A 22356-nucleotide genomic window follows, 5' to 3' on the forward strand; every position below is an offset into this window, starting at 1 on the left:
GGCTGCAGACGTCTCTCCACGTTCCATATGAAGAATTATTAAAAAATAAAAATAAAAAATGAAAATAAGTAGAATTTTGCCATTAGTGGAGGCTTCACCACCACGCCGCCTGAACTGATGCAATACTACCAGTGTCATCCTTGACATGTCGGCGGTCTATTCCAGACAGTTCATCCAACAAAGTGACCCCATTACCAACCAAGGGAAGGTCTCAATGCGCCTCTCAAACCATCACGAGGTCCGATTGCAGATTGTTGTTTGTACATAGAGATCAGTGCAGCCTTGGATCCATTGTGGAATCAGAATCCGCCCGGGCGCCCAGCCTGTGGAACGGAGAAGCTCCAACCCAGCAACTACTCATTGGTGTTGCTTATTCAGCTCAGCCTGCTCTCCTTCGACCTGTTTGTCAACTCATTCAGTGAGCTACTTCGAGATGAACAAGCTGTCCAACTGGTACTTTTTGTGTAAGTCCAACAGTGCAGTGAAACACACTGGAGATGATTCCAGAAAGAAAATTGTTGTACCCATCTGATAATGACAAAGCCCTTCCATGTTATAAAATATCTACTCCCTTCTTTCCTTGTCTTTCATTTATAGAATTCAGGACATTGCCATCTTGTTCAACCTCATCATCATTCTCTTGATGCTGTTTAACACCTACGTGTTCCAGGTCGGCCTGGTAGCCATATTGTTGGAGAGATTTAGAGCTTTGCTAATGCTTTCTGCACTCTATTTGACCTTCAGTGTAATACTCCATTCCTGGCTCATGGTGAGTGGAAGCAGGTATTTTGCAAAAATATGATACTGCTAACATGAACTTTCAAACCAGTAGGCCTACCAATTAAAAAATGCTTTCGCACTCTATTCTAAAAGTGCAGTGAAAAGATTGTACCTAAGGGAAGGCAGTTTGTGACACAGGGTTTGGGTTAATATGAGTTCACCAACTTTGCTGTATTGCATCGGTTACCATTGGAGACCAGACATTGTTTTTTTCTTGGTGAACAGGCTTGTGACTTAGCCACCTATTAATGTTGTCTGTAAACCTCAAAACCAGAAAAATTGGAAGTTGTTTGGCCACAACAGCAATCATCTATTCACATGTGATTTAGTCCAAACCTTGCATCGGCATTCAATCTGATCAGCATCTGCCAAACTATAAATTGGATTCGACCACTTTGTTATATTCATCAAGCCTTGTGTTTGAATGCAAAACAACATTAGCATTCAATATGTTTCAGTGACTCCGACTATCTGCTCATTCCACATCTGGTCTTTGTATTGTGTGATTAAAAGCAATGCTTGAGAGCAAAGTCAAGAGTGATGTTTTCTCCATATTTTCAGAATCTGCGATGGCTAAACACCAAACGATTTATTTGGACAGATGGCCTTCAAGTGTTATTTGTGTTCCAAAGAGCTGGTAAGAATGCCAATGTCCCTCATATTTCAACCCAAGTGAGACACCTCATCACGTAACGACACCTTTCATTGCTCTTTGTTCAGCACGTATAGCTGATTCCAAGCATTAACGTGAAACAAGTATTGTATACAGCTGGTATTTCAAGGCTACTAAGCCAATTTTAAGATGTTGTGTCTTTCTCCACATGATTCATCTTGTATTCATTTTCACTGAAGGCCAGAGATAGCAAACTTGGGCATCATCAACGTTGTGTGCAGTTTTTCTTGATATGAACAGGTTCATGGAGTGACCCTTTTCATGTAATTTGGATTTACACGTGCAAGTAATCTAATACGTGGATCAGCAAATGAACTAATGCAGTCATTGTTCTTTCCATTTGATCCTGCCCAAAACATATCATACCCTTGTATCTTGGTTTTATCTGCGCTGTGTTCTGTGGTCCGAGCGCTTTAACGGCAGGTTATTTACTGCCCACATAAATGAGTAAAACCCAACTGATGTTTTGAAAACGTTCCTTTCAAAATCAAAACTGTACATCAACTCCCTGGAAGGGCCATGAATTTTAATGATAAAAGTATAAAAACAATATTTCAAAATATTTGTCATGTGTCTCTGGTGGTCATGATAAAAAGTGCCACCTAATTTGTGGCAAAGCATTGGAGTGAAAAGCTGATATGCAGTAACTCTCAGTATTCGCGTTGTTGACAAAATTAGATTTTTTTTTTTTTCCCCAGAGATACTTTACATCATACTGTGTTTAAGAAATGTAGTTCCCCGATTGTTATGTTTTCAAATGTCTTCACAGCATCTGTGTTGTACTACTACTTCTACAAGAGGACCTCGGAGTGTTTGGGTGACCCTCGCCTGTATGAGGATTCAGCGTGGCTGCGAGAGGTCTTTGCACAGGTCAGGCAGTGATCCCCACCCCTACCTCCAAACACAAAAGACACAAGACTCTCTCAAATCCTTAAGACCAGTAGCATGTGGTAAATGGGCTTTGTTCCTCAAAAGCTGCTGCATTTTATTTTGCAAGAATAGCATATCCTCTGACATACTTAGTCGGACTGAACTTGCCACACACCACAGGAATTATAAGAGTGAAAAATGTTATTTCCATGTGCCAAAATGTGTCCATATATTTTAAGTCTTATTTTGTTTTAAAATTTGAATGTCACGTTGGGACTTCTGAACAAGTTTAGTCTCATGTCCTTTTTTTGTGTGTGTTGCATACTTTTAAAGACTGCCTGTATTTCCATTGGTTTATAAACATACAAATCATAGCATGTATGTTGTTGTGTTTGTTATATGAGATTAAACAGTTTTATTTTGATGTCGGTCACTTATTGAACATTCATCGGAGTTAAGGTTTGGCTTCAACCTGGGTTGTTTTGCAGCAATATGAGTTCCATAGCACTTTATAAAATTGTGTGTGAACTCCCACAGTGATGCTCTCCAATATAACTGCAAGCCTTGACACAACCATTCTATCATTATTTAGAATTTCTATCATTGAAAATATTTTTGTCAGCTCTCAACTAATTACCATTTGCTTATCTTATTCAATCATCTTCACAACACACTGTAATGACATACATCACTGAGCTTTGTGTGCAAAATGTTTGTTCTCATGGATAACAGTTCAACTATTCCTCTTTATGTGAGTTCCATGAGAAGAGTGTCACCAGTAAATGGGACCCACTAGAATAACACTGCAGAGAATGTTATTCGGTTACAGTGAAATAAGACCTTCAACTACTGCAGATTTATGAACTGTCACCCTTCAATCAATGCCAAATCGTTTAAGCCTTCCACCATTTAAGAAGATCTGAGAAAACAGTCAGGGATCGCCTGTTGTATGTAAGGGAGAATCTCTGTTTTATGGTGCTGGTGATTAAAAATTAAGGGGTCACATTTCTTCTGCTTTCCATCCATTTTTTTTCACCATCTCAGATGCTAAGGACATCTTTGAGTAACAAGAGTCTATTTTAACAACAGAAATCTGATCATTCCACTTAGATAAACAGTACATAGTTTTACAACAGTTCACTGTAGTCGAAAAAAATGTAACTACCTGTACCATATCATGGACACTGGGTTTTATTTTTGTGTTTGCTCTCAAGATTGAAACCTCTGTGTTAAGAGTCTGGTTCAAAGCATGACGCCAGAGGACGAGTTTGGGCCTGATCCTGCAGCTCTTTCACCTCCTTGTGAAGTGACGTGTTCTCCAAGTTGAACTGTAAAACGAGAAAATATAAAGCTCACCAAGAAAATAGTCAGGTTTGGGCTGTAAAAAAGAAATGCACAAACACATATTTCGAGAAACAGACGAGTCTAACTCACCCTGATAGCGTATTTGTAGAACAGTGTCGCTTCCTCTTGTCTGTCAAACTGAAATGACAACATCACACGAGTATTGTGGCTGTGAAAAGGGAATTTCCCAAGTTCAGAGAAGTGATGGAAGTGCATGTGTTCTCTGATCTGAGGGTAAACCTGAGGTCTTTTAACTTGAACAAAACAAATGTCACAGGAAACCAACACCAGTCATAGCATCATTTTCACTCACCCTGAGGCAAATCAGCGCCAAGTAGGCCCACACCTCAGCGTTCTGGTTGTTCAAATGGTTGGCCTCTGTCAAAGCCTCTTCAGCTATCCAAAGTTCATCCAGCTATAGAGTCAAGACACGTGAAGACACTTTTAACACAGTCTTCCTTTTTCCTCATGAACATCAAAGGAAAAAAAATCAAATAAATAAAATTATACAAAGCTTCACAATGAAAATCTGGACAACAGTGATCCCTCGCCACCTCGCGCTTCAAGTCTTGCGGCTTCAGTGTTTCACGTTTCTTTTTTCCAATATTTTATTTTAAAATGCAGCCATATCGGCAACCATATTGCAGAAAGGCGTAACGTTTCACGGTGATGCGGTGAAAGAGAAGCATGCATGCCGAACAATGAGAAGATGTGACTCAGAGGCTTTGAACATGTCCAATCAAACAAGGGGCGGGAATTTGTCCGGACGCGACATCGACGAATGACAGCACAAGTGGATTTATCCTGTGTGCTTACTGGCCACGCATCATCAGCAGTCTATCGACTGACTGCCTCGCATACTGTATGTTAATATTGTGTCCTTGATAACTTTTTTTGTTTAAATGATAACTTTTTTCGATTAGTTAAGCTGCTCTCCAAGCCCTTGCCTCCACCGAAGCAATGTGTCCCGGCTGTGTGCGAGTGCGTAAACCCGCTCGTCGGAGATAACAGCATCAATAGGGTCACGTTGGTTCAACGGCGGCGGCAAGGAGTTGCGTCAGTGCCTCCAGCACAATAGCCGACAAGTCAAGTGAGAGGCGCCTTCCACGCCATCAACACAAGCCTTTTCGCCTTTGTAAGAAGGCAATGTTGATGAATGTTAATTACTGTATAAGGTTTTATAGTTAAACATTTAAGTAAATACGTGTACTGTTGTAATCTTTGTCTCAAATATGTTAAGTATAAATACGGTTTACGTATTTTAAACATGCTGGTACCTGTGATATTTGTTGCTTGCAATAACATCAATAATCAGACAGACAATGACATAACTGGTCTGTGGTCAACTGCTTGTAGTCTCAGACCTTCACCAACAGAGAGTGCTAACATACTGTGGAACCGTGAAATCCTGGTTCACATTTAACTGCTTGCAAACATTACATCCACATACACGAAAACTCCGAGGCATTCAAATCCTACTTCACGGTTTTCCACTTTTCGCGGGGGTGTTCAGTACCAATTAACTGCAAAAAACGAGGGATTACTATATATATATATATATGTGTGTGTGTGTGTGTGTGTGTGTGTGTGTGTGTGTGTGTGTGTGTATATATAGTTACTGTATACCAAAGCAACCTTTGTCAGGCAAGACAGGAAAGCAAGAGATACCTGTACAGATTGTCCAGTCAAACGTATTGTTGATCTTTCAACCTAGACTTTGCATTATTTCATGTTCTTCCATCCATTCTCCGCATCTGTATTTGTCTTTCTAATCACAAACTCTTACGAGAGCAATTTAAGCTTTTGCATAGAAGCACACAAGCTTGGAAATTAATTGCAGCGCGGATTTCGTATAACAATAACTTTTTGCAAAATGGTGTACACAATTCTCCCAACAGCACGCAATATTGCCCACATTGAAGATGTGGTTAGTTTTCCCTGACAGATAATATAGAGAAAAGAATATAGTTTGTAAGACCATACGTAATTTTCAGCGTCACTAAATATTAGTAATATCCTAGATGGCTTTTTACCCGGTAGCAGGAGATACCCAGGCCCAACCAGGTGAGGCAGGAGGGAGATTTCTCACAGGCTCGCAGGTAAGTCATTTTTGCTTCAACAGAGAGTGCTAACATACTGTGGAACCGTGAAATCCTGGTTCACATTTAACTGCTTGCAAACATTACATCCACATACACGAAAACTCCGAGGCATTCAAATCCTACTTCACGGTTTTCCACTTTTCGCGGGGGTGTTCAGTACCAATTAACTGCAAAAAACGAGGGATTACTATATATATATATATATGTGTGTGTGTGTGTGTGTGTGTGTGTGTGTGTGTGTGTGTGTGTGTGTGTATATATAGTTACTGTATACCAAAGCAACCTTTGTCAGGCAAGACAGGAAAGCAAGAGATACCTGTACAGATTGTCCAGTCAAACGTATTGTTGATCTTTCAACCTAGACTTTGCATTATTTCATGTTCTTCCATCCATTCTCCGCATCTGTATTTGTCTTTCTAATCACAAACTCTTACGAGAGCAATTTAAGCTTTTGCATAGAAGCACACAAGCTTGGAAATTAATTGCAGCGCGGATTTCGTATAACAATAACTTTTTGCAAAATGGTGTACACAATTCTCCCAACAGCACGCAATATTGCCCACATTGAAGATGTGGTTAGTTTTCCCTGACAGATAATATAGAGAAAAGAATATAGTTTGTAAGACCATACGTAATTTTCAGCGTCACTAAATATTAGTAATATCCTAGATGGCTTTTTACCCGGTAGCAGGAGATACCCAGGCCCAACCAGGTGAGGCAGGAGGGAGATTTCTCACAGGCTCGCAGGTAAGTCATTTTTGCTTGCTCAAACTAAAGAGAACAGCAGAAAAGGGCAATGACAATTTGAATCCGTGACATCAAACCAACTGTCACAATCATTCAGCAATGAGCCATGCAATGCCTGGCATATATTATGCCTAACCTTTCTCTCCTGTAGATAGATGGATCCCAGGCGGAGAAGCACAAGGTGGTTGTCTAATGGCTGCTCTGGGAAGTCTAGGCTCCGTTCATAACTCCCCTGGGCCTCGGCAAATGAACCACATAAGTAGTGACAGTGACCATCCAGAGCCCACATATCTGCAACCTGCTCGCAGCATGAAAAAAAAAGCATGCTTCAGTCAACACAATGCCACAAACGCATGTGGGAAAATGTGACATAGTCTGAATAAATCACGAGCGATTATAATTCCAAAAGGTGTGTTTGAATGACACCAGCAGGGGGTCCCTACCTGCTCTACCCCAAGCAGCGCCTCTCTGAGGGTGACAATGGCATTGCAATACTCAGCTCTGAGCAACTGGACACAAGCCAGATGAAAACTGTGATTGCCCTTTGAAGACAGTTCCTTGGAAAGAGCGCGCTCTGCCATCTGAGAATAGAGAGAAGGTGCCAGACTCACTGTAGATGTTACAAATGGATCTGTGACTTTCCCCAGGTTTTTATGTTTATATGTTGAAGAGAGATTACTTAACATTTTGCCCACAGGGTTACAACATTACAATAGAAGTCAATTCTTCAATTTGTTTTCATCTACATTTGATCAGTGTGAGTCTTGAAAAAAGAGCTGCCGTGTGCTTATTTACCTCCAGGGCATGGTTGTGCAACAGAAACTCAAGGGTCTCGGTGTAAATGGATTTGGAGATGACTTTTTCTTTCGGCTCACTATGTACGGTATCACCATTCTCAGTGTCTGGGAGAGAGAAAACGGCCATTGTAGAATGGTGCCTCACTACCACTCAAATCTTTTCAGGTTTACAAAAAAGTTAAAAGACAGATGAATATACCGATATTAATGTCTTATATTCTATCTATCTATCTATATTTTTTAATTGGAATTTCAAGTACTGTATCTTGAAAATTATTTACCGGTACTCAATTAAGTGTAACTTAACATGGGCTTTTTTTTTTTCAAAATGCACATCTGCTCTGGGTGTTTATTCTATTTTTAAGTAACGCACTGCTTTTTTATTTTGACCGCTTTCTGAAGCAACCTAAATGTAAATATAATACAATACCGTGTTGTATGAAAGTGTAGTACATCAGAAATTCGTTACAAAAGCACGAATATCGGGAAACTCTTAACCCTTTCATACACCAATAATGATAACCGAGAACCTGGTAATCTGATAGGCTGTCCACTGTAGTAACCGCTGTTCCTGAAAGTGTTAAAATAGAAACCGTCCATGTGCCATTAGATTCCTACCACTATGCTTCATATTAGGAGAGTGGCTTGTCGGTGGAATGGTCTTGTCTTCTTCCTGGCCCTTCTGCTTTTCACTTTCCTCATCTACATCTGACTCTTCCGTCTTTTGTGTCTGATTGCTTGCTTCTTTTGCTTTCAGGAGGCTTTTGGCCTCTAGGAAAGCCCTCTCAGCGAGGATGGATTTATTCTGGGTGTCCTGGACCAAACCTGGAAAGCAAATGAGAACAGAAAGAGACTTCCTTCTGCATGCATCTCCCCAGTTTCAGGGCTTAGACCTACCCAGCAAAGTCCAGGCTATCAAACTTAGAGGCTCTATGCTGGTTGCTCGTTCCAAGAAAGTCTCAGCCTGCTCAAAATCATTAAACAAGGCTGCCAGCACACCACACATCATCAGACTAAATGACATAAACAAACAGGTTCTGAGTTAGCGGTCCTCTCTTTAGCACACACATTTGAATAACTACATTCAACATGAAACCATGACGGCCTCGCTCTGACCTGGGCTGGTGGGACTGCTGGACGGCAACAGCATCATGGAAACACATTTTCGCCTTCATGTAATCCCCGGTCTGCATGTAGAGGTTTCCCCACTCAAACTTGTAAGAGGGATCACGGGGATGCCTGACAACGAGCTGCAGAAAATTAGACACACCATTTCTGGACTTTTTTGGCTTGCTTCAGTCATCAGCACGATTGTTCAGAAGGGCAAAATACTTTGGAATCTGAAGTGACCATGCATTTGAGCAAGAGGTTCAAATTAGAGTTGAGTTTTGTTTGAAGTGTAGTTGCACCTCTTGGTAGTAGCGAACAGCTTGTTGATAATCCCCAATGAGCTGAGCCTCTCGGGCAAAGTGACTCAGATGAGAGGTATTCAAATGGATCTCCTCAGGAGAGTCATCCTCATTTCCATTTGAATAAATCTAGTGGGGAAAGGATTAAAGTAGTTATAAAATCATCTGTGTATGTTTGCAAATGCATGTGTGTTGCGTGTGCCAACGTTATTATAGTTAATGAAAACTAATGGAAAAAACTACAACTAAATTTGAGGAACCGTTGTTGTCAACGAAATAAAAAATGAATATTCTTTAAAAAAAAATGAAACAAAAACAAAAAAACTACATCTTACATTTGGAAGACTATAAAGATAGCAAGTTTTAGTTTGCTTCTTTGTCAATGAATGTCATCCATGAGTTTTCAGAGTTAATTTAGATGTATTTATTTTAGTATTGCTGTATGCATGTACAAAAGAAGGAAGGTTGCACAGTCGTTTGGGAATTGTAGTCTACTTTATCACATGATACTGAGTGACCTTTTTACTTATTTTTCTCGCACTCGACAAACACTGAATACAAACTAAACTGAAATGAAGCATTTCAGAAAATAAAAAATAATTAAAACAAACAAGCCTGCTCTAAAAACTAATTCAAACTGATAAGTCAAAATGAAATAAAAACTAATTCTAATGATTCCAAACAATTATAACCCTGGTGTGTTCATGTGGTTGGGAAAGTGTTTTTGTATGTACTTTGTTGAGAGCAACATGCATCTCATCCACCAGGTCCACGTAGAGCTTGCTGATGAATTCATGCAGATCCTGTTGCTCAGTAAATGTGTCTGTCTGCTGCATCTTGTCACGCACAAACCTCACCACAGTGGGCTGCACACAACAAGAACACACACACAGTCAATCACTGCATAAAACGTGCAGACGACAGCACACCTGGCTGACACATCTATGTTTTGAAAGTAAAATGGTGACATATGGAGTTATCCAGACCTTTATTTGCTCTTTGAAGGCAAAATATCTCCCGGACACATTAAGAGCTCCCATGAGCTGAGCCATCATTTGCTCTCGATTGCAATCATTGGGCAGTTTGAGTCGTGTTCCAAACAACTCCTCATACTGCTCCAAAATATGTTTTACCACATTGCCCACCTGCTTGTGAAAATTCAGCACTGCCTGTGTAAAAGAAAAAGTGTAAATACTTTAGTACAGGGTTGGGGCAAAGTATGGCCCCCCACGCCACATATAGCTCACTCTATTCCTGCCTACCAAACACATGCTGTATATTATCAAGAATACGGCAATGTTTGTTGCATTAATGTAGCGGTTTTGTACCCCCAAAGAAACTGGCTAATTAAAATGTCTTTACCATCATCATCATCAACATCCATCCATTATCTGATCAGCTTATCATCAGGAGGGTTGCGGGCATGCTAGAGCCTATCCCAGCTGTCTTCGGGCAGTAGGCGGGGGACACCCTGAACTGGATGCCATCCAATCGCAGAGAACAAATAGACAACCATTTGCACTCACCCTCACACCTAGGGACAATTTAGAGTGTTCCATTAACCTGCCATGCATGTTTTTGGAATGTGGGAGGAAACCGGAGTACTGGGAGAAAAGATACGCGGGCACGGGGAGAACATGCAAACTCCACACAGGAAGGCCGGAGCCAGAATTGAACCCTGCACCTCTGTGCTGTGAGGCCGACGTGCTAACTAGTCAACCGCCCATCATCATCGATATTATTATTATTCATTTTATCATTAAATAATTATATTCATTGTATCATTAAATAATTATTGTATTGCTGTACTGGAAACAATAACAGAAAATAATAATTTTACTTTTTCTTAAATAATTGGTTAGTTATGATTAAATTAAATAATATAAATTTGAAAATAGAATGAATTAATCTTTTGTCATCAGACTAAACTATTTTACATACACTTTCGATCCCATCTCCAAATGGTGTGGACAATCTTTCCATTTTAAAATATGAAATGTGGCTCATTAGCACAAAGGTTGCCCAGCCCTACTGTAGTTTAGTAGGTAAAGAAGATATGAGTGATGACTAATAGTGTTTGCGTACAGACATTCTCACACAGTCCAAAAACATGTACAGTGTGTTGGGTTCGTTGAAGTGTGGATCAAACCCATCCGTAAGATTAACTGCTTCAGGACTAACATGCCTAACAAGTCATTCACTTCCTATTGTGCAAAAAGTCTTGGTAAGCTGAAAATGTCCATTCAAAATCCCTGGAAGTAAGCGCCTTTGTCAAGGAATGACAAAAAAAAAAAAAACCATGAACCCTCCTCTACCAAACGTTTCAGTTGGCACAGTGCGGTTAAGCAGTACCACTTTTTACCAGCATTTGCAAAGCCAATACTTCTGTACCTGATGATCCATCAGTGTACCCCTTATTAAACTTTTTTTTTTTTTTTTATCATACTTTTTTTGACAGCTTCACACCCTGGAACTCCACAATGGCGATGATGCCATGACATTGCCTCAAGTATTTACTAATCAGATGCAGTTTTGGGTATACGGTGAACCTCCGCATTTGCGGTTTGGAGTTCATGAATTCTCCTATTCACAGATTTTGTGGGGAACCTATCCTTGTTATTCACAACAATAAATAAATAAACTGCAATTCACCTTTTATTTTACAGAATCCCCACTTTTTAATTTTTTTTTACCCAGTATCTTGCTTGTCATCTTTTTTTGTGTGTATTTTTGTTTTTCATGGCCATTAAAAAGGCACCAATTACATTGTATACATTTTTTGTTTACTTCCTATCTGTTGCTGTTCTCACTTCAGCTTTTGTAACAGCATGGATGCTTGCCTGTGTTTCAAGCTTGCGCATGCGGGTTACTTCAGTAAGCGGTCTTATCAGATATGAGTCACTTTGAAATGACAAAAAAAAAAAAAACATTGGCTGGGCACCATACTAAATCAGTCTGGAACATTAGCAAATTCAGTGTCAATTCAGGTTAAAAGGTGTTCCCCAATACTTTTTGTCCATATCGTGTATGTCCATATAAATGGTGTTAATGTTATTTACTCGTTCAGCTTTGTTAGGTCCTCCAGAAGATGGAGGTCTCGGAGGGATCAGTGCTCTCACTCTGCAGGAGATACAGAAATATGCATGTTTTTACTCACTCTCCCAACATCATGTATCTAACCTGCAAACATCTAGCATACAGAGTATTCTGTCAAAATTATTTTACAGCTCATATTCTGCAACAACTTTGGGCCAAAATCTTATATGGTTGCGGTAAGCACTCCGGATTTGTAATCTGGAGTGTATTACAGTACCTTCTTGCCAACTCTTCGGAAGATGTTTTGGGGATTAGTGCATTCGTCAGTGTAATTTCAATCATAACATATGTCCTGAAGTCTATGTACGCCTGCCATTAATGAAAAAGAGATTGTGTCATGTTGAGGGTTCATTTCAAGAGTCATCTTTTGGAAAAGATGCGCAAGCTTACTTTCCTGTCTGGAGGGATGTGATCAGCTCCATTCAAATCAGTCACGCTTGCCACTCCACTCTGATTGCCAGTCGCCTGGCACAATATCGACCACACCAATTAAAATAAATTGGCGGTAAACAACACAAAATGTACCTGTTGCTTCTAATGGAGATTAATAGATATCAAACAAAGAGGAGGGACACAACCAACTGCTCATGATATCTAAAGAGCTAATACTTTATCATAGGCTAGGTTAAGGCCTTATGTTTTCAGAGTTATTGTAGGCCAGTACTGTATATTTTGTACCTATTACTATGTAGAACAAAACAGGGAAGATGGCATCACTTCCCACCATGTAAATAAAGTATGAAGTTCCTAAACATACGAACCTTAACATGTGCCTTGGTGTCCTTGGCCTTTCCCGTATTTGTCTTTACAGAGCTTGTAGCTGTAGCTGTACCAGAACGTTCTTTGTTGCCTCCAGGCTTTAACTGCTCTTTCAACAAACTGACATTTCGCCTGGTCTACAGAACACAGAAAAAAAGTTCAGAATACATCATTAGAATATGAGGTGTATATTAATTACTGTGTCCTTTGGTTTATGATCCATCCACCCATCCATTTTCTGATCCGCTTTATCCTCACAAGGGACGCGGGGGGTGCTGGAGCCTATCCCAGCCGTCTTCAGGCAGTAGGCGGGGGACACCCTGAACCAGTTGCCAGCCAATCGCAGGGCACACAAAGAACAACAACCATCCAGGCTCACACTCACACCTAGGGACAATTTTGAGTGTTCAATCAGCCTGCCATGCAGGAACGTGGGAGGAAACCGGGGTACCCGGAGAAAACCCACGCAGGCCCGGGGAGAACATGCAAACTCCACACAGGAAGGCCGGAGCTGGAATTGAACCCGGTACCTCTGCATTGTGAGGTCGACGCGCTAACCACTGGACCACGGCCGCCTTGGTTTATGATGTGAGAGAATATCCTCATGCAACATTTACACAGGAAAGCAGGAAGGATATCAGATGGGATCACATTAGTGTTGAGAAATGGTTCACAGTGATGAGTGGTGAATCAACTGATCATAACTGTCATAGGTCTGTGGGTATGGTACTGTCTATCTGGCTTGAATACTCCTCTGGGTGAGAGTAAATATTTCTTTTCTTGGGACTTCATTAACCGGATTGACTAACAACCAAAAATAACTAAAAATGAGAACCAGATGTTGAATGAAAAATGATGTCAATAAAAGTCCACCGAACTGGAAATATTCATCAAGACATCTTGAATCATGAATATAGGAAGCTCAATTCAAAATTTTAATTGAAGAAACATTTTTAAGTGTGCTTCTAGTACCTTGTTAAGTAATAAAGTGCTCGAGTAAGGTTGAATACTGTATGCTCCTCGGATATGGGTAACTCCTGGATACAATAAGCGGCCCATATCAATAAAGGCCACACCATGGCAGGGGATATGTGGGTCCTCCTCAGCTTGCTACACAGAAAAAAAATGTATTATTCATTATCAGAAAAGAGCCACACAGTGGTTAATGCTGGTACACACTGGTGCAAGCGTTCACTGCTGGCTTTGTTATGTTTTCGTGCCGGTCTTGCTGGTATCACCAGCTCCCACCAGAGCAACAAAGCATGAACGTTTTAATGGGCGACTGTGGCTCAGGTGGTACAGCGGGTTGATCAGTGACCGAAGGTTTAACCTTTTCAGTCCTCGCTATTTTTGTTGTTTTCATGCTGGTGTCATCAGCTACCAGCATGCTGGTCTTGCTGGTGACACGAGCAAGACCAACATGCTGGTTTGGTGTCATCAGCTGGTTTTATTGTGTTTCCGTGCTGGTTTTGCTGATCATGAAAACAAAACAAAACCAGCATAAGGAGGTTATGTTGGTGAGCACCTATGCTGGTCTATAGTTTGATTTTCAGCAAGGTGCTGCATTAGCTGGTTAAAGCCACACAACACATAAAATGTTCCCATCCTAGCAGAGATAGTCTCACCACCTTGGAAGCTGCTCCCGACTTTTCATTGGCAATAGTTGACTTCATGATCTCAAGTGGCCAGAATCTGCTCTCTGTGATTTTCTGACGCAGCCTGAAATCACAGGCAGTATTGCAATACATCATCTTGCATATTAATGCCAACCTTATTACTGCACACACATCATGTCATATAATACGATTTGAATGGCATAGGCACACGCAGAATCATGGGACAGCCCATTTCATCAAACTAGTCTTGCATTTGGATTTTGCTGCCTGTGGTTAACGATCAGCCAAAAGATAAGTCTCCTATGCTTGCATCTATCTGCTTCAATGTGTTATTTGTAATGTGATGCTTGTGAAGTAAGCGCATGAAGTAAAACAATTTCAATAAGCGACTTTTGAGAGTTTCAACAATTCACAGGGAGATATTTTTGGTGAGAAATGAATTTGGTAATGCCTATACACATCATCCCTCAGATGGGGAAATAAAGTCCTGTGTGAAGCTGACCTGTTAACTCCTTCTGCATCCAGAAAACAGGGCATTTCTGTGTCCCAGCTCACTCTGTTCAGTAAGGTCTCTGCTTCATTACGGAACTCACGGTCCTGTAGTGGACATTCACACCTTCAGTCTTGTGGCTTATTTTAAGTCATTATCTTCTTCTCTATACTTTGAAATGCCTCCTCTAAATTCAAAGTCAATAATCAAATAAACCATTGATATGTTTTGACATATACCATGTGTGCAGTCATAAGAATGATGCTCTAGTCTATAGCATCCATTCGTAGTAGTGGTCTTTGATTGACAGTTGAGCTTGGCATGGTTTTGTCGCATTGAGTGGATATGCCTGCAGCATTTGAGAGCGGACAGAAGTAACATTTTAACATTCCTATCATAAACAGAAGTGAGCCATTGTATATTAATTTTTTTTTAATATAATTCAATCTTTGAAGAAGCCTGGCATTGTTTCAAAGGCACTTTTGGAATTAGAGCCTTGCTTTATTTAATCAACAGTTTTGTTGTTGCTGCTGTTGTTTTTTTATTGCCCTGGTCGGCCAGGCCCTTCCATATGTCACAGTAAGTTCTAATTGTAGTTCAACGGTCATCATCACCCTTCTATTTTTGGGCCCCTACCCACAAAAACCACAAATTAAAAAAAAAAAAAAATCACTTGCGAAGAAAGCTGAAGTCTCACAAGATTTGTTGGGAGTTTTGTGAGATGTCACACATGATGATGATTGGCTAAGTCTTGACTGCGATGCATACTTGGTTAAACTTGCAACTGTGGGGAGTTTGACTTCAGAGGTTCCACTGTACTGAATGCAGAGTCTAGTGAATAGTACTATCTACTATATTCAGTATTGCCTGAATTTGGGGGTAGATTACCTCTAAACCAGTAAGCTCGCCATCTTCTTGATCAATGGGTTGGGTGTGGAAAAAAGCCCCTGGCAAGAAGTGGTTCCCTGGAGCGAGCGGGGCATGATGAGGTCTCTTCCTCTGTCGGCCATTGTCTTCTCTGTGGCCCCCGGCCTTTAGCTGTCCTTCGCTAAACAACAAGAGCTGGTCTTTCTGGGAGGCAGAGGAGCAATTGAACACCAAAGCAGTTACTTTTGGAAGTTGCAGGAAAAATTGCGAACCGTTTTTCATGACAATAATAATACTGCAATACAACATCAGAATTCAAATTGTTATCTTCGCCAAGTACAAAGCGCAGGCGAAGGGTTCTGTTGTTATTCAAATAAAATGTTTATTTCATAACTTCACAAAACTTTGCACAAAGGTAATGCATAAGCCAAGGAACAACCTGTGAAATGTAGGCACAAATACTTTTCTCAATGAATTATTTATTTTGGGTTGATTCACTATGCCGTTAAAAAAACCCATTCACAATTCCCTGAGCAAAAAGGCTTCAATCGTCCTCTATGTACAGGAAGTAGCCTGCCAGCTACCGAAGAGTTAGTCAAACAGATACAAGTCATGAGAGAGACGTTTTTTTTTGGGGGTGCTGTTAAGTGTTGAGCCTCGGTGAAGGTCTGCACACTGTTGGGTGTCATTCTGGTTCATACCAGGCTATTCTGTACTGTAAGATAAGAGGGTACATAAAAAGCAAAGGGTCACACTCACCTCTGCGGTATATGGGACCTCCATCATAGCAGTGCATATATACGGAGGGGCGGTTGGCCCAAAACCTTGATTAAATGTGTCAGGGAGCGAATAGGCTGTCTCCAAAGACACCTTCATCAGGTTGGAGGTTGCAAGTTGCTCTTCAGTCAGTAATGGAGCTGACGCACTGACACATACGTCCAAAATGGGGTGCTGCATGGGTAAAATGTCCTGGATTATTGTGTGAAAACAACACTAGAATGTAAAAATAGCAAAAGTGATTTCCTTCCAAAACGAAGGAGGTCATTTTATCTTCAGTCCACATCTACATATAATTGATGAGAGTCTGATAGGTGTGAATTTAACCAATGTAATCATAATGTGTGTGTGTGTGTGTGTGTGTGTGTGTGTGCGTGCGTGCGTGCGTGCGTGCGTGCGTGCGTGCGTGCGTGTGTGTGTGTGTGTGTGATATGCATTGGGTTCCTTGCAATAATTTGTGGTTTACTAAATCCAATCGACGTCAAACAGGCTGTAGTGTGGTATGGCATTGTGAAAACTTAAGTTGATGACTAAGGAAGCAACAAACTTCTTCTTAGGATATGCAACAGAAGGCATCTCAGTGTGTTATGAAGTACAAAGCAAGCACTGTGTCTGAATACAGCAGTGGGTTATGTCTAATGACAAAAATAATAATAATAATAATTTCTTCACTCATCCCCAGGTGGGGAATAGGCAATCCGAGCTTTGAACATCAATTGCGAAAACAAGCCTCTGTTACTGACAGGAAACAAGAACTGAAATCACTGTTGGTTCATAACTTTGTCATTTGAGAAGCACCTTTTTAATACTAAAAAGAATGTAATTATCGACTCATGCTACACACTCTATTCAATTTTTACTCACACAAACTACAAATTGAAATAAAATAACCATAATATTTAACTATAATTAATTATGACACATTTGTGGAAAGTTTATGGAGTTTTAAGTTGATAGACACTCATCATTTTGGTTAAATTATTTAGCTGCAACAGAGTGTCAAAATTAATGAAACACCTTTCGGTATGATCAGTGCAGTTCTTAGCAAAGCTTACTGACCTTGGCAATGAGGGGTGGGACGGATCCCTTCTCTGGGGCAGCATTCGTTGCATGCAGTGCCACTGTGCATGAGAAGCTGCACTGACCTGTCCGCAGAAAGTTGTTAAGATAAGATAAGATAAGATAACTTTTATTTGTCCCACACTGGGGAAATTTGCTAGGATTCTCCAGGCATCAAGAGACTCTTTACTCTTTGTGTATATTACTTAGTTGATAAACCATTCTTTAAGTAGCTTAGAAAATGGTACAGCATCTCCCTATGACATTTGAATTAAAAGATCAAAATGTCATACTTATCAATCTTCCTTAGTTGGCTGTTAAAAAGTTCACGAATCAATAAAAAAAAAAATCATCAGTAAAATGAACAAGGATATTAAAAGCATTTACCTTGCAGCAAAGGCAGCAGGTCAATCACTGCCTGGGCCAGGACTATTGACTTTGCCTCCACTTTTTTCTTCTCAGGAACAACCTCTATCAACGTCACTGACGGTAACAAAATTATTCACATTAATGTACTATTTTGTTCACAATCAAACTTGAATTGTTCTTGCAAAAACTACTTGAATGGGAATAATTCTAATGGTAACTGTTCCATCCATTCCAAAACTAAGTAAGAGTTGTATTTTCCTCTTTTTTGGGGGTTGTGGGGAGGGGGTGTTGCTTTTTTTTTTGTTGCTGTTATTGCTGTAGACATTTGGGTTTATCATTAAATGATGAAGAGAAGAACATTTTAGCTTTTATTACACGATACTTAAACCTTAGAACACAGGTGTCAAACACAAGGCCCGGGATGATATGGTTTCACACCCATAACGGTAGCTACAATGTGGCCCGTGACAAAAATGAGTTTGACATCCCTGACTTAGAAGGTAACAGCCATTGTTTAAACCCAATCACCATACAAAACAAAGACGAAGCTTTATCAAAGTGACGAATGCGCTCATTGAAAAAGTGCAGGTAATTTCGTTGCTTGGGCTTGGATGTCTTCTTGTGGGGCACGGTCATTGATATTTGTTGGTGTAAGATAATTACCCAAAACACTGCCAACCAAGGAGTTCATCAGGGGCAGGAAGTGAAAGGTTTTGGACTGGATAAATTAGTCTCAAGATTTAAAACCTATCACACATTTTTTTCAAGGCTGAATGGAGCCATTCCTTAAAACACCTGAAAGAGGCTTCAGTGAAATCACATCACAGAAGAAAATTATTAAAGTTTTGTTATGTTAGACGTCCACAAACTTAATACTCTTAGAGCAGGAAAAAAAGATTGACAAGAAAGCCATTTCGGCCGATTTAAAGTCTATCTGTTAAAATACTTTAACCGGAAAAATGCCTTCCTGTATGGATGCTAGGCCCCTTTCTAAATAATGCTGTCTACATTGTGTGTCCAGATCAAAATGTCAATTCAGGTACCTGGAAATAAAAGTGAAAATGTTGATCTCTTATGTCATCATCTTTGTATGTTAAATCCAAATCTTTTCAGTCCACAGCAAAAATAAATGACTTGGCTCCAATACTCTCGAAGGGAAGTACAGCAATAGTTGAACAGAACAGAAATATTTGAGCTAATTAAGTGTCTCATGCACTGGTTCAGTAAAAAAAAAAAAAAAAAAACAAACGGAACGAAGCAATTTACATTACCTATGACTGGTTTATGAGGTATGTCACTGAGAGCCAGAACTGCATTGCAACAGGGAAAACTGTGGGTGAAGTCATACTCAATGTATTGGGCTGCAGGATCAACTGTACGCTTTTCAGACTCTGCCAACATCGTACCATTGATCTCCATCCGAAGAAAACTTTGGATATTTCCAACCTTTTTTCCATGCTTACAAAAAGAAGTAATTTTGAATTAGGAGTGGAAGTGCCCATTCAATAAGACATAATTAACGTTATTGTCAAAAAAAAAGTAATACTGTTGTCCTGAAATCAAGGGTGCTGACACGAAGCATAACATGATAGTCAGTAGAGTGTTAGTAAAACAGTGATCAAACAAATCTCAAAATGATACAAATCAATGGAAAATTGCATGAATAATGGCCTCTCTGCTAATTGTTTAAAGAAAGCAGGATCTGAAGACAATGTGAAGCTGTCTTTACTCACCATGTTAGTTGCACGAGTGATAGTTATTTTGATGTCAAATACGTTTTCTGACTCCATACCAGACTCCATCATTCAAGGCAAACTGTGAAACGAACTGAGAATGACAGTTATAGAAATTAGTGTCGACTGTGACTGTTAGTGTTCATTGATCCATCCATTCATTATTTGCTCCACTTATCCTCATGTACAGGAGCCTATCCCAGCTGTCTTTGGGCAGCAGGCAGGGGACAACCCGAAACTGGTTGCCAGCCAACCAATCATTCACGCTCACAATTACACTTAGGGACAATTTAGAGGGTTCAATTAACCTGCACTACGTGTTTTTGGAATGTGGGAGAAAACCCAGGCAGGAATAGGGAGAACATGCAAACTTTACACTGAGAGGCCGGAGCCCAGATTTTAACCCTGGACCGCTTGACTGTGAGGCACATGTGCTAAACAGTTGACCACCCACCGTGCTGCCCAGTGTTCATTTAATTATTTTGTATTTCATGATGTCCTGATTTTAATATGTGAAGCTATACTATATAGTTGTTAACATAATACCATTCGATATTTAATATTTAGAGCATTTTTCAAAAGAAATAGGTGTTTTTTTTTTTTATTTAACCTGCGCCAAAGAGAAACTATTGCACGTTTTAGTCAATCGGCATAATAAGAAGAAGAAGAAGAAGAAGATGAAGAAGAAGAAGAATTGAAACACATAAATACGCAAACTAAGTTTTTGAGAACGTCAGATGCATAACTGCAACATAGCAAAGCTATGAGGATAGTTTCTCGAAATTTTACTAAAAGTGTACTGCCTCATCTACAGGGTCCTATTTCGTTCTTTGCCACGAACCACGAAGGGACAGCATTTTCGCTTCTGCGTTTTATTTACGTTCCTGAAACCGTTGCCTATAGCAACCAATGTTTTCAGTCCATTGCAATTGCCGCATCGCTTCACGTACAAGGCAAAGTTGCAGCTTGCTTTTGTTGAGATGAAGGATGTATTTTCCACGAGTTATCATAAAAACTCACTTATATGTTTTCTACAGTGTCTCGCGCTTGGCGTTAAACAACATTCACGAAGATCATAACTCACCAAACACATTTCATGCCGTCAAACGTAACTTTTTGTGAATGCCACGCAAAGAAGAGAAAAAACGCACCCAACAAACAAAAAAAGAAAGCCTCGCTCCATGGGGTGCCTGGTGGACCTTAAAAGACACCTCTCTCGCACTTTGTTTCCTCTCCACAATCTTGCACACTAATCTTCTCGTGACGCCACTCCCAAAATGTACTCTGACGTCACAAAGATACATTCCGCAAAGTGGTCACTATGGTGACAGCTTCCGCTGTGGAGCTGAACTTTTCTTTTTCCTTCTATATCAGTTCAAGTTCAAGTCAACTTTATTGTCAAATGTGCTCTATGTGCAACATACAGCACAGATGAAATTTCTTTCCTCTCAACCACAGGAGAGAGAGGTTATATGTCATTTCCCCCACAAAAGGCAAACACTTCAACTAACAAATCCACGTGTGGTATAATGGCAGAGGCGGTATAAAGGTACTCACAAGTACGCTGACTTGTGAAACACAACAAAACGGTAAAAATATTGATTCAATACCTTTAGTAGAGGTAAAAAGTACATATTAAAAAATGGACACAAGGAAAACTAAAAATGAGCCGTCAAGTATATCCACTACCCATTGCATAATGGAAAAAAAATTATCTGCAATTTCTCTCATTGATTTGTGATGGACAACCAGATGTATGACAAAAATGCTGTTTCAAAATTTGTTCATACGTTTGAAATACGTGCTGATTTTGGTAATACATTGCATCTATAAAAGATTCACTATCCTCCCCCAACCCCAACGACAAAGGTTTTGAAGCAAAAGACAAAATAACAACATGCTGTATTTTTCTTCTCGTGCAAAAGGCACTCTTGCATTAAAAGGGTGGCACAAAACCCGTGAGCAAGAAACCAACATTAAGTGCCAAAACTAATTTTGTATTTTTTTTTCACAAAAATCAACTAACTCAAAAATTATTCTTGATGTTCTATATTTGTCATGCATATCATTCCAAGTCCGCAAAAATATTAGTATATGGCATTATAAACCTCAGTGTCACCCCCTTACTACCCCCATCTTTCGTGGACAACATATTTTGAATGTTTATCAGGTTTTTAAAATAATTATTTTGGTTGAAAAAAAATCACCCTAAAGTTTTTTGATGGTCAGAGCAGAATGAATTCTGAAGTCAACAAAAACATTATGTCTATCAATTTACAGAAAAAAAATGCATGACAACTAATCAGGAGAAGCTTTTATCATACAACACGCAAATCCGTTATCGACACCGTTTGGCTGTCGGCAATGACACGGCTCACTGACGGACTCACCGTACTGTTGATACCCACCTCTGAATATTATAATGTTATTCACCTTAATATTGTAACCCAGCCGCTGGGGGGCAGTGCCCTCCCCTGGGGGTGCACTGTTCCCCAGTGCCGGTCCCAAGCCCGGAGAAATGGGGAGGGTTGCGTCAGGAATGGCATCCGGCGTAAAACTTTTGCCAAGACGACCATGCGAGTTGGTAGGACGGTTTACAGGGGCGGATGGATATTGCTGACTCGCTGTGGCGACCCCTGAATAGGGATGTGCCGAAAGGAGAAGAAGAAGAAGAAGAATTCACCTTAATAATGTAAATTGCAATATTTTTGCTCACTTGAAAAGTGCATAGCTTCAAACAAAATGTGCTCTATCCTGATGTAAACACCATGAAATAAAATCTGGAATTCCGAACTTGCGTCTGATATTCCTCTTTTGATCCGAAACCCAATTTTCAGTACACAACAGAAACAAAGAAATTGACCTTGC

General features: G+C 40.1%; 2 protein-coding genes and 1 long non-coding RNA gene across 5 annotated transcripts; 1 reads left to right on the forward strand and 2 right to left on the reverse strand.

The window, feature by feature from the left end:
- The first annotated feature begins 363 nt into the window (after positions 1-363).
- LOC109525927 (transmembrane protein 138-like) lies at positions 364-2335 on the forward strand. Its single transcript, XM_019886824.1, has 3 exons — positions 364-769; positions 1342-1417; positions 2223-2335. Exons 1-3 carry the CDS (start codon positions 644-646, stop codon positions 2333-2335), a joined length of 315 nt encoding a protein of 104 aa, XP_019742383.1. The 5' UTR covers positions 364-643.
- cfap70 (cilia and flagella associated protein 70) lies at positions 2194-20745 on the reverse strand. 3 transcript variants are annotated; one of them, XM_019886819.1, is made up of 27 exons: positions 20640-20745; positions 19489-19582; positions 19027-19213; positions 17774-17869; positions 17387-17472; positions 16310-16501; positions 15572-15754; positions 14696-14790; positions 14206-14296; positions 13550-13687; positions 12580-12714; positions 12209-12283; positions 12036-12127; positions 11782-11842; positions 9709-9891; positions 9457-9588; positions 8723-8851; positions 8430-8563; positions 8211-8326; positions 7932-8138; positions 7312-7418; positions 6960-7097; positions 6653-6814; positions 6451-6540; positions 3981-4082; positions 3758-3805; positions 2194-3651 (listed from the first exon to the last, which is right to left on the reverse strand). In XM_019886819.1, the coding sequence occupies exons 2-27, from the start codon at positions 19558-19560 to the stop codon at positions 3553-3555; spliced, it is 3150 nt and encodes a 1049-aa protein (XP_019742378.1). In that variant the 5' UTR covers positions 19561-19582; positions 20640-20745; the 3' UTR covers positions 2194-3552. The 3 variants fall into 3 exon arrangements, with proteins under 3 accessions (XP_019742378.1, XP_019742379.1, XP_019742380.1); XM_019886820.1 differs by having other exon boundaries at positions 20573-20745; XM_019886821.1 differs by lacking the exon at positions 13550-13687.
- LOC109525928 (uncharacterized) lies at positions 10794-11775 on the reverse strand. Its single transcript, XR_002170229.1, has 3 exons — positions 11685-11775; positions 11416-11422; positions 10794-11144 (listed from the first exon to the last, which is right to left on the reverse strand). It is a non-coding gene; the product is annotated as an uncharacterized LOC109525928 (long non-coding RNA).
- Positions 20746-22356: the final 1611 nt, after the last annotated feature.

Source organism: Hippocampus comes, unplaced genomic scaffold (genome assembly GCF_001891065.2).
Source record: "Hippocampus comes isolate QL1 unplaced genomic scaffold, H_comes_QL1_v1.1 scaffold261, whole genome shotgun sequence".
Classification (NCBI taxonomy): domain Eukaryota; kingdom Metazoa; phylum Chordata; class Actinopteri; order Syngnathiformes; family Syngnathidae; genus Hippocampus; species Hippocampus comes.

What these genes read in the sequence shown, in the direction of transcription:
- LOC109525927 (XM_019886824.1), top strand. Translation starts at nt 644, where the DNA reads ATGCTGTTTAACACCTACGTGTTCCAGGTCGGCCTGGTAGCCATATTG. An exon ending in TACTCCATTCCTGGCTCATG is followed by an intron (nt 770 to 1,341) that starts GTGAGTGGAAGC and finishes CCATATTTTCAG; the next exon opens with AATCTGCGATGGCTAAACAC. An exon ending in ATTTGTGTTCCAAAGAGCTG is followed by an intron (nt 1,418 to 2,222) that starts GTAAGAATGCCA and finishes ATGTCTTCACAG; the next exon opens with CATCTGTGTTGTACTACTAC.
- cfap70 (XM_019886819.1), bottom strand. Translation starts at nt 19,560, where the DNA reads ATGATGGAGTCTGGTATGGAGTCAGAAAACGTATTTGACATCAAAATA. An exon ending in GCGAGCTTACTGGTTTAGAG is followed by an intron (nt 14,791 to 15,571) that starts GTAATCTACCCC and finishes TGTCCACTACAG; the next exon opens with GACCGTGAGTTCCGTAATGA. An exon ending in CCTTCAAAGAGCAAATAAAG is followed by an intron (nt 9,589 to 9,708) that starts GTCTGGATAACT and finishes TGTTGTGTGCAG; the next exon opens with CCCACTGTGGTGAGGTTTGT.